At 34.2% G+C, this 15,473-nt stretch overlaps 1 protein-coding gene across 1 annotated transcript; it reads left to right on the forward strand.

Annotated features, from left to right (window-relative positions):
* The first annotated feature begins 3,774 nt into the window (after positions 1-3,774).
* Positions 3,775-13,436, forward strand: arglu1b (arginine and glutamate rich 1b). Its single transcript, XM_067404734.1, has 4 exons — positions 3,775-4,361; positions 6,180-6,405; positions 9,234-9,317; positions 12,492-13,436. Exons 1-4 carry the CDS (start codon positions 4,027-4,029, stop codon positions 12,654-12,656), a joined length of 810 nt encoding a protein of 269 aa, XP_067260835.1. The 5' UTR covers positions 3,775-4,026; the 3' UTR covers positions 12,657-13,436.
* Positions 13,437-15,473: the final 2,037 nt, after the last annotated feature.

Consider the following 15,473-nt stretch of genomic DNA (forward strand, 5'->3'; position numbering starts at 1 on the left):
CGCAGTTGTTGAACTTTATTGCTATAAAACTGACGAGAAACACGGAGAAACGTCGACGCTGTCCTCTCCAGCAGCTTGAATGTTTTCCCGGTTGCCATGGCAACTCTAACGGCCACCTGCACTAACGTAAACATAACAATAAAAAAAGGTTTTGCGTCTTTCCAAAGTTAACTTTATACATTTTTATAAAAGCCATTTATTCGTTGTCACCTCGGAAAAATAAATTCTTCTCTCAGAAAAATTAACTTTACACTCTTATCAACATACTGTGGGCACGCGCGCACTACATTTGTGGAGGCGCGCGCTGTATGTCACGTCACTATATATAAAAAACAGTCATCCATACTCTGATTTGGTGAAAAGAAACCTTTTTTTCTTAAGGGGACATTTCAGTCTTGTGTCTGACATTTAATTACACGTTTTATATTGCAAATTCTGGTAATAATAACATATAAAGAATGTGTAAATGATGGTAATGAAATTACGAGCACATGACGTTGCTGCTACGTTGCCAGTAAGTCATGGAATGACCATTATATTACGAATAGAGGACGTATCTGGAACGTCCTTGGTAATCTTGTAACGTTTGGAGAACGTACTGACGACGTTGTGATATGGTAATTTGATGGTAATATTATTACGGGCATACAGCGTTGTAGTTACGTTACTAGTAAGTCATGGAATTACCAATATATTACGAATAGAGGACGTATCTGGAACGTTCTTGGTAATCTTATAACGTTAGGAGAACGTACTGACGACGTTGTGAGATGGTAATCTGAAGGTAATGAAATTACTGGCATGCGACGTCGTAGTTACGTTGTCAGTTAGTAAGTCATGACATTACCAAAAAGTACGAATACATTACGTAACTGTTACGTCGTGTGTTAGCTGGGTTACTACCACGTCGAAAAATAAGGTGGATAAGCTTACAAAATGGTGTAAATATAGCCTATGTTTCTTGTAAAAACACTTCATGCCAACATTCAAGAAACAGCAACTAAAGAAAATGAATAGGCCTATTAATATCAGAGCCTACTAATACATGAAATCCAATAAGTAAATAAGCATAATATATAGCCTATATATTTGTGTGTACTTTACTCAACATTGCGTTAAATACAATTTATATTGACAAGTTATATAAACATTTTTATATAAATATTTATTTTAAACAGTTTCCTTAAGACATAGTCTCTTAAATGAACATAGCTTAACATCTAGTAGTATTTACACTTAATTTTAACGTTTGGGTTTCGCTGTCGCTCCATGTAGCTCATACTTGATTGCTGGGCTCCGAAACTCTCTGACGTAGTAGCGTCGAGACGCATCTTGCAGTAGCTTTATTTGACCAGCAGGTGTCAGGGAAGTTTTATGTTTTTGATAAAGACCAAGCTTATGTTAGGGAAGATTTATGAAAATCCTTTTATGTTAAAAGAATGAATTAAAATGGCTTATACTGACTGATCTTCATAAAAGCAATATGAAGATAGTTAATGTAACAAGTCCAAGAAAATCTTCTACAAACATCAAGCTTTGTCAGCATAATATGATGTATAGGCAGCGATAGGGAAAAAAGTAAGAAGGGAAATAATTAGATATGCACCGATACTAAATTTTTCCACTGATACAGATTATTCAGAATTATATATGCCGATACCGATAACGGTAGTTTGGGGGTTCTGCCTTTTATACCTTCTTTTAAATCACTGATAATTTCATTATAATTAATAATTAATCATTGTTTATTTATGTTATTTATTCATATCATTACTTTTTAACTGTTTCTTAGCATTTTCTTTACACAACGCACAAATTCAGTGCATTTTCCTGCCCTCTTTTGATTGACAGGGTATATCGGCCCTGACTATCGGCTGTTTTTAAACTATCGGTGATACAGATTATTGGCCGATATATCGGTGCATCTCTAGAAAAAATGAAATGATGATTCTAGTTTTAACACATTTATCTTCACTAATTCAATTTTGAAATGTCTAAGAACAAATATTATGATTTTTTTATACTATTATTATTATTATTATTATTATTAATTTGAGTTCAAAAAGTCTGCATGTATAATAGGCTTATAAGAGTTATGATACTATTTGAAAAATGCCTTTGTCATGAATTTAGTTGCAGTTTTAGCACGTCATGCATGTAAACTTCCCAAACATAATAATGCCTTCTATTATTTTATTAATGTTAATGATTAAAGGATATCTTACAATTCTCCATCTGCATGCTGCAAATGTTACTTCAACCTTTTAATTTTGGCACTTGAGTAGATTAATTAAATATTCTGTTGTTTTCATTCATAATTGATGGATATGTCGAATGCAGACAAAGCTATATCAGATTGCATCAAGATTGCGCAGTAGGCTAGGTTTCTTATCAATAAAAACAAAGCCTAGTTCTTATCCTAATGTTATTATGTAGTGTAGTTTGTAGTTAGAGTGTAGTTTGTGAAATATTTTAGAATGCATATCATATAATTATGATGGCTTATAATAAAACTCATATGGTTAATTATAGCATCAGTAATGCACCTAAACACAGCCAGTATAAATCTATACTTTTTAGTTATTATATATACTCTATCAGTCAAAGGTTTGGAAACATTACTATTTTTAATGTTTTTTAACAAAGTCCCTTATGCTCATTAAGGCTGCATTTATTTCATAATAAATACATAAAAAACAATAATATTGTGAAATATTATTACAATTTAAAATTACGTTATTCTATTACTTTAAAATATAATTTATTCCTGTGATCAAAGCTGAATTTTCAGCATCATTACTCCAGTCTTCAGTGTCACATGATCCTTCAGAAATCATTCTAATATGATGATTAATTATCAGTGTTGGAAACAGTTGTGCTGCTTAATATTATTTTATAACCTGTGATACTTTTTCAGGATTCTTTGATGAATAAAAAGTTTTAAATAAATATCAGTATTTATTTCAAATAGAAATCTTTTGCAACAATATACACTGCTGTTCAAAAGTTTGGGGTCAGTAATTTTTTTTTCCTTTTTTTTTTTTTTTTGAAAGAAATTATTACTATTTTTCTTCAGCAAGGATGTGTTAAATTGATAAAAAGTGATAAGAAAGATTTATATTGTTAGGAAATATTTATATTTTGAATAAATTATGTCCTTTTTAACTTTTTATTCATCAATGAACCCTGAAAAAGTATCACAGGTTCCAAAAAAATATTAAGCAACAAAACTGTTTTGAACAATAATAATAACTGAGTATCAAATCAGCATATTAGAATGATTTCTGAAGAATCATGTGACACTGAAGACAGGAGTAATGATGCTGAAAATTCAGCTTTGCATCACAGAAATAAATTATATTTTAAAGTATATTAAAATAGAAAACCATAATTTTAAATTGTGATAATATTATTGTTTTTTTCTGTATTTATCATTAAATAAATGTAGCCTTATTGAGCCTAATATACTTCATTCAAAAACATTAAAAATAGTAATGTTTCCAAACTTTTGACTGGTATGTATAGCTATATTCGTTTATTTACTTATTTCAAAATCTATGTGTAACATAAGAGTGAAAACACACTGACAAGCCACAACTTTACAACAAAAAACAAAAATAGAAAGGGTGATGACTCGGTTGTGAATCGGTTCAGTGAACGAACCGTCCAAACGACTCCCTACAATGAAACTGGCCTCTCATTTTAGCTCCACGCCGGTTGGTGGCAGTAATCGAAGTAACCAAGTGTCGATCGTCACAACATTGCATTCTGGGATCTGAGAACAGCCATCCTCCATCTTGCTTTTTAACCATACAACATAAATGGTACCGTGCAGTTAAAACAATCACGTTGTTATTAAACACTTTATTTCCAAATAAGACTTTCGTGTTCACGATTATTGTCATGCAGTCGCGACTGATTCCTTAAGTGTGTAATTTGGGTCTTGTTTGAAAGCGATCAGGTGCTTTTACTCCGATGTTTTAGAGGTGTTCAGGATACTGCTACTGAACTCTGACGGCGTTTGAAATGGGTCGTTCGCGGAGCCGCAGCTCTTCCCGCTCCAAGCACTCCAAAAACAGTAAGCACAGTAAAAAGCGAAGCCGCTCGCGATCGAGGTCCCGGGACAAAGAGAGGAAGAGGCGCTCGAAATCCCGAGAGTCCAAAAGGAGTCGGAAGAGAGAGTCGCGCTCTCGATCCAAGTCGAACACGGCCACGTCTCGCCGGGACAGGGAGAGAGCCGCATCGCCGCCTGAGAGAATTGATATTTTCGGCAGGGCGATAAGTAAGAGGAGTGCTGTGGACGAGAAGCAGAAGAAAGAGGAAGAAGAGAAGAGAGCCGAAATGGAAAGGCAGAGGAGAATGTGAGTACGCACACTTTCCAAAACGAAAGCTGTCACGGATGTTGTTGTAGTAGTTAGACATCACCTGAATACTGTGAGCCACATGAGGACCCATACAGAAATACTGTCGCGGTACCATGACGAGAAGAAAGCTACCATGTTGTTTTTTTATTGTACATATGTCATCGTGTTTTGGAGGACCATGCAATATCAGTATGTGGGTTTTCAGTCCACAATTCAAAGTACCATCAGATACTGCCATATATTACATTATTTGAATGACGTTTACAAGCTTATGCAAAGCATACCATGGTGAAACTGAGGTGCATGTCGAAAACAATGACTCTACCATTGAACCATGTCCAAAATATAACCATAATACAATGTATTTTGGGGTTTTGGAGTGAGTGGGTTAACAAAATAGTATTTTTTTGCGGTATGTAATTATGCACCAATAAATCTGCCAGGCGGGTTAATTAAATGAATCTGGAATTCTAGAAACTTTGGCCAAATTTGTGTTGTCAAAAGTCACAGACGTACATGTTGAGTGCGTGAACGCAATGGCCAATCAGAGGTGTTTCCGCTCAACAGCGCTCAAACGTCACGTTTTTTAAATTTAAGTATCGACTTGGCATCGAAGTCGGTACTTTTGACAACACTAGGCCAGATAATAACTAAATAAATATTTGATTTTTTTGATGGGTCAAGGTTTTATTAAGTGTTAACAATTGTGGTTTTTATAATAAATTAACACTGCTTTTGTCTTTTTTTTTTTTTTTTTTAACAAGATGGACTAAAAAAGTCATTTTGGTTTTACCAAATGACGATATTTTCACTCAGTGCTAACAGGCTGATATCTATCTGACTAGCAAAAGGACATTCAAACATTTTATATTTAGTAATTTTTTTTTTTTTTTTTTTTAATATTACAAAATTTCCATGTTTTATAGCACCGAATGACCTGATGTTTCGGGACATAAGTATGAGCAAGTGAAAAAAAATAATTTTTCAAATAGTTAAAAGAGTTAGTTACTTTGCTTCATGACCATGTGGTCCTTTGCAGGTGTCTGAATGATGTCACATCCTGTCACATGATACTGACTTGATCCAAAATGGTCCCTTTTATATTGGTTACTCCGAATTACATCAACGAAATTCACTATTCCAGATATTATTTCTCATAACAAAGCAACGACTTCTACACATAATTTTAATGCCATTTTGCACTATGTTGATATATGATGTTATAAAATCATGCCAGAATAAAAAATATATACATTTATTACATTTTAAGATATTTTAATCACAAATGAAATGGCTGTATTGGCCTTTGGACGGTTAAATCAAATGACCTTTTGACACTTCAAAATCTTTAAAATACTTTATATATAGCAAAATATAATTAAACCCTTTTGGATTCAATAAAAGAGATGTAGTTGTACTACCTTACATACTTTGAATGTCATATCTTTGTTTTTTATTATTATTATTATTAATAAGGCCTTTGCACAAAAAAAAAAAAACCAACCCGTCATGTCATTGACCATGATCATAATAACATCTTTATAATCATTATCATAAAAACAATGAGCAGTCACCATAGTAATTAAGAGATAAATGAGATGTGTAGTTACCATTCAGCATTGATCGCAATGTCACTTTTGGACTTTTAAAAAACCCTATACAAGTAGACCACTACTGATAAGTTGACACTTTGAAGTTGTTGATTTTCCACGCACAATGACAGATAGCACATGCACTGTGTTTCTTGTAATTTACCTGTCCTGCTTCATTTAATAATTAACATTAGGTATATTTTTATAATCCCTTCTTCCTTAGTCGACAGCAGGAGATAGAGGAGCGGCTGATTGAGGAGGAGACGGCGCGGCGCGTAGAGGAACTTGTGGCCAAACGTGTGGAAGAGGAACTGGAAAAGCGAAAGGATGAGATTGAAAGAGAAGTGTTGCGACGGGTGGAGGAGGCCAAACGCATCATGGAGAAGCAGTTGCTGGAGGAGCTGGAGAGACAGAGACATGCAGAGCTGGCTGCTCAGAAAGCTCGGGAGGTAACTGTGAATGTGAACAGGCGGCACAGAATCTATGTGCTTATTAATGCTGATTAATTGGGTTAGGTTCCTGTAGTTTTGTTGGAATTGGGCCTGTTTCACACCACACACACATGAAAGCAACATATTTAGTAGGAGTGGAGGGGAAAAAACCTATTCACATATTCTAATCAATTCATAAATTTCAAAAATCAATGTTCTAAACATCTGTTAATAACATGATGTTGACGGAACAAAACAGTGCAGCACCTGGATAGTTTAGAGAGCGCACATGCTTGCAACGGGGACAAATGAAGCTTACTTTACAACAAAAGGCACTATATCAATATTTTATTGAATAGAAAATAACATTAAATAATGTTTAATTACCGTATTTTTTGTACTTTTCTAGATATTCAAAAAATATCATCTTTTTTTTTTTTTTTGCCAGATATCACAAAAAGAGTGATAACCCTCTGGCCCTCTTTGGTCAGAACTGACCAAAAAAAAATGTACTATTTTATTTTATTTTTTTGCTTCATTGGAACAGGATGACACTTGGTGACTTTTGTTGCATTAACTGTGAACACACACCCACAAAAACAAAAAAAAAAAATCATTGACATGTTTCTGATATGTTAAGGCATTTTAATCTGAAATATTGCATTTATTGAAAAATAATTTAATTAAAAAAAAAATCTGTATTAATTTTAATAAATATTGCATAGTATCATAAAATAATAATCAAAAAATCTTATTGAACAAAAATATTACATTGATTTTCCTGAAAAAAAAAAAACAAACAAAAAAAACTTCTGTCTCATTTTTGACTGCAAAGTTACCAAGTGTGACCCAAAAATGAAACGCAATATAATAAACAGACATGGCAAAACTGTACCAGGGAACAAATGGAAACAATATAGTATTAACAATATCCAAAAAAATTAAAAGGCAGGAAATGTAATTTATTATGAATAAAATAGTTCAATATAAAATATCCAGATATTATAAAGTGATTTGTGAAGTAAAACAATAACATGAAATTGTAAAATAATAACTCAACAAATCTTTGTTTAAAGTTTAATTGACATATTTAATATCAATCAATTATTGGCACATGTTTTCTTATATATATATAAGGAGGGGAGGGCTTCAATGACAATAAATTAAAATAAAAAAAAAAGTCTAGAATCAAATCCAAAATCAAATCTATGCAAATATTGAATCAATTTAATTCAAAATTAAGAATCAATTTTTAATTGAATCTTGAAAAAGTTTCACACCCCTAATATTTAGGCATTCAGAATACTGTGCAGTAGGATAAAGGAAATATTCAATATAGTAACCCAGAAATTACATTATTTTCAGTTTGTAGCTGCAGTTTATTTGTTGGAAAGCACAACACAAGCCTGCTGTTGCTTTCCTTGTGTACTGTATGAGTGTGTGGTGTAAAACAGGCCTTAAGGCTCTGATATACTTACAGCGAAGTTCCCTTTCATTCTTCGTTTAGCAGTAAAAAGAAGTTTGAAGCAATATACCGTTAGCGAATATCCCAACATATATATAAAACAAATTGGTAACATTTTACAATAAGGTTCATTAGTTAAACATTAGTTAATGTATTAACTAACATGAACTAAGTTAATGATAATACAGTTGTTTATTGTTTGTTCATGTTAGTTCACAGTGCATTAACTAATGTTAACAAGATTATAATAATGTATTAGTAAATGTTGAAATTAACAAAGATGAATAAATGCTGTAGAAGTGCAGTTCATTATTAGTTCATGTTAACTAATGAAACTTATTGTAAAGTGTTCCCAACAAAATAAACATGGTGAGAAAACGGCTGCCGTTAAGAAAACATGTGATCTTCGCTACCTGGATATATTTACACCAGCTCTGCAGTAAATTCACATTTATTCATCTAGCACTTTAGACAATACTGCTTTAACGAAAGCAGCTTTACAGTATCAAACATGAAAAACGGTGTCAGTGTCGCTTTCAATTTGAAGTACAACTTCAGTTTCTTCTCTAAAGAGGCTGTCTATGTGTGTTCATGTTTATACTTACGAACGTCTGACCTCAATTTTCCACATCAAAGAAGGCGGAGCCTCAGAGCCACACCTTCCTATTACATCATCATGGATCAATGGTAGCTGGAGTGAAAGTTTGCTTTTTAAAGCTTCGTTTTGGCCTGATTTTGTTCAAAATGATGTTCAGTTCGATTTCGCTTGAAGTATGTCAGGGCCTAATTCCTCTCAAAATTGAAAAGTGAGATTGAATTGTTTTCGAATTGTAGCTCTAATCTCTCACACATCACAGTAGCACTGAGTATGATCGTTCTACCATTCATGTTTCACAGTTTTCTTGAACAAAAAAGCTCATGCACAAGTTCCATGAGCTTTTGTTGCTATTCGCCTGAACTTCACTATCCCTCTCAGTTGTTTATGAATAGAAGTGATGAAAGTTGTTCACGCTTCTGTTGCTCCTATACACCATTTGAGCTGACTGCTCCTCAGACGGCACTTCACTGTGTGGCCTTTTTTCTGAGAGTGAGATGTAAGTAGAGAAGTACCGAGAACACAGGTCAGTGGTTTGAAAGAACCTCCCTTGCTGATTGGTGGTACATTATACTATTAAAACAAAGAACGTATTCCCAATATGACCCTGACTCCTCTAGGAACTTTATTCGTGAGTGAAGGACAAGTTTACTGTAGGTTTATCCATGTCTGGTGAGCTGAATGTATCTTTATTATCTACTCATTTCTGTGTTTGCTCAAGTTGTGCCACTAATTTTTTATGATTTTGGTCACTATGACTCACATTAAAGCGGTTTGACTTTGCAGGAGGAAGAGAAATCAAAGCGTGAAGAACTGGAGAAAATTCTGGTGGAGAACAACCGCAAGATAGCCGATGCTCAAGCTAAACTGGTATGTGTTGTTTCGTCATGTTTCATTTCATTTAAAAATTTGAAGTTGAGTTGCATATTTGAAACAATGGAACAATTCGTTGAAAATGAATAAAATGCATATTAGAATGATTTCTGAAGGATCATGTGACACTGAAGACCGGAGTAATGATGCTGAAAATCACATTTTAAAAAAAATTCACATAGAAAACAGCTATTTTAAATTGTAATTTTTTTTTCGCAATATTTCTGTCTTTACTATTTTTGATCAAATAAATGCAGCCTTGGTGAGCAGAAGAGATTCTTTCAAAAACATTTTGCAGTCACACAAATAGTACAACTTGGCAGTCACACAAATAAAACAACTGAACAAAGACACGACTGAAATAGTGTTTTATGATTTTCAGGTATAGAAACTAATCAGATTTAAAATAACATTGCACTTTATAAAAAAAAAAAAAAACATTACAAATGTAGTTACAAAAGTTATTCAATCAAGAAATGTTTGATTAATGTTATCATAGAGACGGCCGCAGGAATATTAGGCTGCTGTCACTTTTAAGAGCTGCACGGATCCATATATATGCATTTTCTTTGTCAACTGTTTGTTCATTTAACACATAACTGCCTGTGTTTATGAGGATATTTTGACACATTTTTGTGTCTATTTGTCCGTTTAAGTGCAAAAATATGCGGAAGAGAACTGTCGTGCACTATTCAGTATGAGAGGTGGCTTTCTGTGCACTCGTTTGCGCAGCACAGAAAACTACACATGCTTCAATGGTTTAAAATCTAATTAAAATGCACACAAAGGAATCGATAAGAGGAATAAAAATTTAAATTTTAACAAGTATCAGATTCTTGATCTTAAAGCACTGGGTATCCTTTTTTTTTATTTTTTATGCGTACGTAAGTGTATGCGCACAGTCTAACAGCCTTGCAAAGTATATTTCATTTGACTTGTATGCATACACAGGTGTTAAACGCATGCGTAGTTTTGAGCAATGTTTCGCCATGAGTTACAACCCATGTGAATATATTTGTATTTTTTCATGCTAAAGTTGTACAAATGAGGGTACTTTCCAGCCTCTTCGCTCTTCTCTCGTCAGTGTAGGCTTCCATTGTTGCTGTAGCTTGCATGTGTTCCCGTCTGTTCTGTTTATGCAGTTTTTCCTCAACTATGATTGCCACCTTGTGGATAAACTATTTACTGCAAAAAAAAAATGTGCGACCTGTGCATACAAGTATGCACGGTTACAAAAATCTGGGGGTGTGCGTACTCTTCTTTTTAATCGCTTTTCGATTCCCAACCCTAGTCATGTTCAGAATTTTCAGATAAAGCAGTAAACTACGTTCTTAATGTCAAGCACCTAGAATCCTTATCTAACCAGCACTCTATTGGCCTGGCTGTCTTCTCATATAGAGCGAATGTCCCCTACACTGTGTAGCCATGTGGAACATTAATGTTGCATAAGCACTGCTTGACATGTTTTGTATTGTGGAGTTCTCTTTCTCAATAGAGAAGTCTTTAAGAAAAAAGGAAACCACACTTCTGGTCCTGATGAATTGAGTTACTAAACAGAGCTTGTATGAGCGATCCTCTCAGTTTCAGGCCATAAAGGTCAAGATGCACCTGTCAGCAGATAAAAGTGAACTGACAGATGCGATCTTGCAACTGTCCCCCAACTGTCATATAAACGACTGTCCTACATATTGTAAATGATGATTCGAGATTAAACAGACGTTATATTGAATGTCACAGAGCACAGGCTGATTGCTTGAAGCTTTTAATTAAAGCGTGGGACTAGGGATTATAAATGTATTTCTTAATAAATTGTCAATTCATGCTTACTCATGCATGAATAGTCTTGAATGTTTTGTATTTTATTTATATTTTTTTAGTGGTTCAAGCACGTATCGCTGAAGCCCTATTGTAATTGTTAAAATTTCCAAGGATCTGCATTCTCCCCAAAAAGTGATCAGGCAGACCAAAACCGTAAGTCATAGAGACTTGAAACTTTGAGGGCAGGTAGTACTCACACCGTCTACAACTTCACCAAGGCTCATCCCGATCGGCCTGAAGGGGGCGCTACAGCAATGAAAAGTACAAAATCGCTCATAACTCCTAAACCGTTATACGTAGGCTCACGTGTCTTATATCTTTGGAATCCTTGGATCAATATGGTCATTGGAATTTTTCGGGTATTTTAGATTTTTTGAAAAACTAGTCCTAGGTTTTTGGCCCAATCGGAACCAAACCAGTGCAGCAAGATTCTCTGGAGTTTGATTTTAATAATATTATCAAAAAAAAATTTTGATTCACGGCCTCTAAGGGCCGGCAAGACATTTGAAATGGGCGGAACCACTTTTCCTAAAATGGCTGAACGGAGTGAGATAATTTCACCAAACTTGGCACACATATGTAAGACCTCATTCTCTGGTTGCATGAAAAAGGATGCCACAACTGGCCACTTGGTGTCGCTATAACATGGAGAAAAAATGGCTATGACTACACAACCCTAAGTCTGATTGACTTGAAAATTTGCCAGCGGCGGCCAATGAAGTTTGAGCAGCTATCAGCTATATTTGCATTTTTCATGTGTGTAAAGGATTGTATACCACACAATCTTTTTGCACACTCCCACGAAATTCATACCACATGGTAGAACTCAAAAGGAACAATTACACTCAATGGCAACCATTTTGAAATAACTGATATGACTTCTTAACACAGATTATATTAATTATATCTTAATAATATTGATACAAAGAGAAAGAAAATGTATTCCATTCTTTATCAACAACATAAAGTGCATTAAATATTATGTCAGGGTTTCCTAAAATGGGGTTTGTGAAGGAACCTGAGTTTAATGAAAAGCTATTAATCGAATCATAAAAATAAAGAAATAAGGCTTTTTAAGAAAGGAACATTTAAAAAGTATTAGTAGGGATAATCAATAAATTATGAATAATTTACTGCCATTGTGAGAATAACATGTTATCAATATAAAAGTAACTGCAGTCTGATTACGAGTATTTTAAAACATAATATAATCTAATTACACATAATTACTTTTTGGAATCTGATTACATAATCCAGATTACATGTAATCAGTTAGTATCCAGCACACAACACCACTTATTCACATGTTAATGTTTAGCTCCTAATAATCTCCTTTTTTTTCCTGTCCTACAGGCAGAGGAACAACTACGAATAGTTGAAGAGCAGAGAAAAATACACGAGGAGCGAATGAAGTTGGAGCAAGAGCGACAGAAACAGCAGAAAGAAGAACAGAAGATCATTTTGGGGAAAGGGAAGTCGAGGCCGAAACTGTCTTTCTCTTTCAAGGCCTCTGAGTGATGAAAACAATATGGCCAGGATTTCTCCAGACTTTCTCCAGACCACCTCTCCGTGTGAGGCGTTTGTGCTGCAGCACAAGTTCTTCTTCATAGGTCTCGTGTGGTGTGTTTCAAATTCTCAGAACAACGGGAACAAACAGTTTGTCAAATTTCCTTCAGTTTTTCCCCTCTCTGTTTTACCTGTCTGTTTTGTATTGCTGACTCTTGTATAGATAACCTCCACTTGTCCTCCGTGTAGTATCTGCAAACACATTTGGTGCATTGCACAGGTAGGGTTCAAAAAGGACCTGACCTGACCTGCTTTCTCATCCGGTTTCACTAATTCAAGACCTCAACAGATTTTCCTGGCTGATTCGATTGAAGTATTTTTATTTTTTTAATAGTTTATTCATAGTATAAAGTAATTAGAATGCAAGATTGGCAGGGAAATAGCTTGAGCTGGAAATCCATCCCTCTATTTTGAATGGCACAGACCACTATGATTTGAACCAAGAAGCATCATAAAACACAAGTATCCTCCTTTTATCATTTTTACTTATACTTTAATAATTGTACATTCAAGAGGTAAAGTGATGCTGTAATAAAGGGTACCTGGTCGTTGCATGTCAGTGTATATGTTAGTGATGAGATGCTTTTAGAGGTGATTGAGTGAAAGGTTGCTGATTGGCCAGAATTTGTGTTTGTGGTCTGGTTAAATATTTGACCCAGTTATCAAGGATATGTCAAGAATCTCCAATAAATCCATGAATGTGTCGTGTTTCTGATATTTATTTGCATATTTGTATTGTGTAGTTTATCAGGATTAAACAATACTAAAAGTCTTCATTTAAAAAAACAGCATCTAAAATCAAATTGCAAAAAGAAAAAAAAGTGCATTCGAGACATTTTCTGACACAAAAGCTGGAAGAATCGAAGCCACGGGATCAACAATACAAGTGGGTTAACATTTTTTTTTTTTTTTTTTTTTTTTTTACGTCAGGATGTCGGCATCACCTAACGCTTTCAATCCACAGCCTAATTAATAGTTTGTTTGACACCTCTGTTATTTCGGCACAAGCGCAAATACACAATTGATTCGCGCTCGAGCGCAGGCCAGACGATGGAAGTGCAAATGAATCTCACTTTAACACCACTCGACATCCAATTATCTCTTACCTGTTAGTTTTTCCTTTTGGTTATTGTCCAAACACTCAAAGGACAATAAACAAAAGTTGCACGAGCCATCGAACACTCTTGATTTCTCTCAGGTAGTATTTAAGGTACTGTGCGCAATTTCAGCAAGTCAGCTTTTTTTTTTTTCTTCTCAACATTAAACGGATGATGACATAGCTGACACTCCTGTGAGTAATACAGATTTTAAAGACTTTGAGGTTTAGCTACGTGACTAAGAGGATTAGGTTCGTGGGAAATGCCTTTAGTACAAGCTTCCATAGTTGTTTAAATTAAAATAAAAGATTAAGCATAAAAAATGAATCATTTCATCTCGGACACAACGCCACATTCCCGCGTTTACACTAAGACTATTTTCAGTGTATTTCTGCATCTTGTCTGTGTGTGCAGGTGTGTGTGTATATATATATATATATATATATATATATATATATAGCAGCAAATCAGCATATTAGAATGATTTCTGAAGGATCATGTGACACTGAAGACTGGAGTAATGCTGAAAATTCAGCTTTGCCATCACAGGAATAAATTACTTTGTCAAATATATTCAAATAGAAAACAGTTATTTTAAATTGTAATAATATTTCACAATATTACTGTTTTTACTGTATTTTAATTAAATAAATGTAGCCTTGGTGAGCAGACGAAACTTCTTTTAAAAACATGAAAAATCTTAGTGGTTACAAACTTTTGGACTGTACTGTATATATATATATATATATATATATATATATATATATATATATATAGTGACAATGACATTAATTATAAACCAAGTAAAAAAAAATGTCCAGGGTTTTCATGTTATTAGATTTTTAACAAAAAATTAAATTTGAAAAATACTGTTAGCTGATGCTAACTGGGTAGTTAACTAGCTGCCTGATGCTAACTTGAGGTAATTTTGAAGTATAAAGTCCAAATATTTCTGTTCAACCAACTAGTTACATTTGGTTGTAAAACAAAGGATTTGATGTTCAGACTACAGTAATTATTTTAGTGGGAAGGGGGCGTTTTACCCCGCAGACTGTTTGAAAAGAAATTGTCATTCTGTAAATATAATTATATTTTCCTTAAATACGTTGACTACAGTACTTCCTATCTACAGGCTTAAATAATCTCGTATCATACTGTGGTGTTCTACCAAACAACTAGCTTTAAAACACTTTTTTCTTTCTGCTGAAAATGAGATAGTTTACAGTGAAACCGATTTCTTACAGGTACATCACCAGTGTAAACTTCACTGTAAATACTTCTACATCACTCTTGTCTATGTAGTCCATATTTGCAACAAAAATGTATCTTGACTTTCTCTAGCGGTTATTTTGGGGAAAACAGTAGGGGGTCGTTTTAGGGGGCGTTTTCACCCACTCTATCCTATTCATAAAAATACGTATTTTTTCCCTTAAAACTTACCTTAATGCTCAATTATCTTATGGCTTGGTAAAGTCAACATAACATGCTCGAATATCTCTAAGGATAAAGATGTGCCTCAGTCTGCTAACAGTCGCTGATAGGACGAATTATTTTTAATTTAACGTATATATTTTTTAAATGAAGTTCACTGAGGCCCCCTAGTGGGTCGCGGCCTCCCGGCTGAAAACGGTTGTATTTCGATCATTTGGTTGCCGTTTTGCACCTCAGCCTA

This window comes from Chanodichthys erythropterus, chromosome 12 (assembly GCF_024489055.1).
Source record: "Chanodichthys erythropterus isolate Z2021 chromosome 12, ASM2448905v1, whole genome shotgun sequence".
Lineage (NCBI taxonomy): Eukaryota > Metazoa > Chordata > Actinopteri > Cypriniformes > Xenocyprididae > Chanodichthys > Chanodichthys erythropterus.

Excerpts from the sequence above, each read along its gene's own strand:
- arglu1b (XM_067404734.1), top strand. The coding sequence starts at position 4,027 with ATGGGTCGTTCGCGGAGCCGCAGCTCTTCCCGCTCCAAGCACTCCAAA. Across the intron at positions 6,406-9,233 it reads CTGCTCAGAAAGCTCGGGAG|GAGGAAGAGAAATCAAAGCG; the intron begins GTAACTGTGAAT and ends TTGACTTTGCAG. Across the intron at positions 9,318-12,491 it reads CCGATGCTCAAGCTAAACTG|GCAGAGGAACAACTACGAAT; the intron begins GTATGTGTTGTT and ends CCTGTCCTACAG.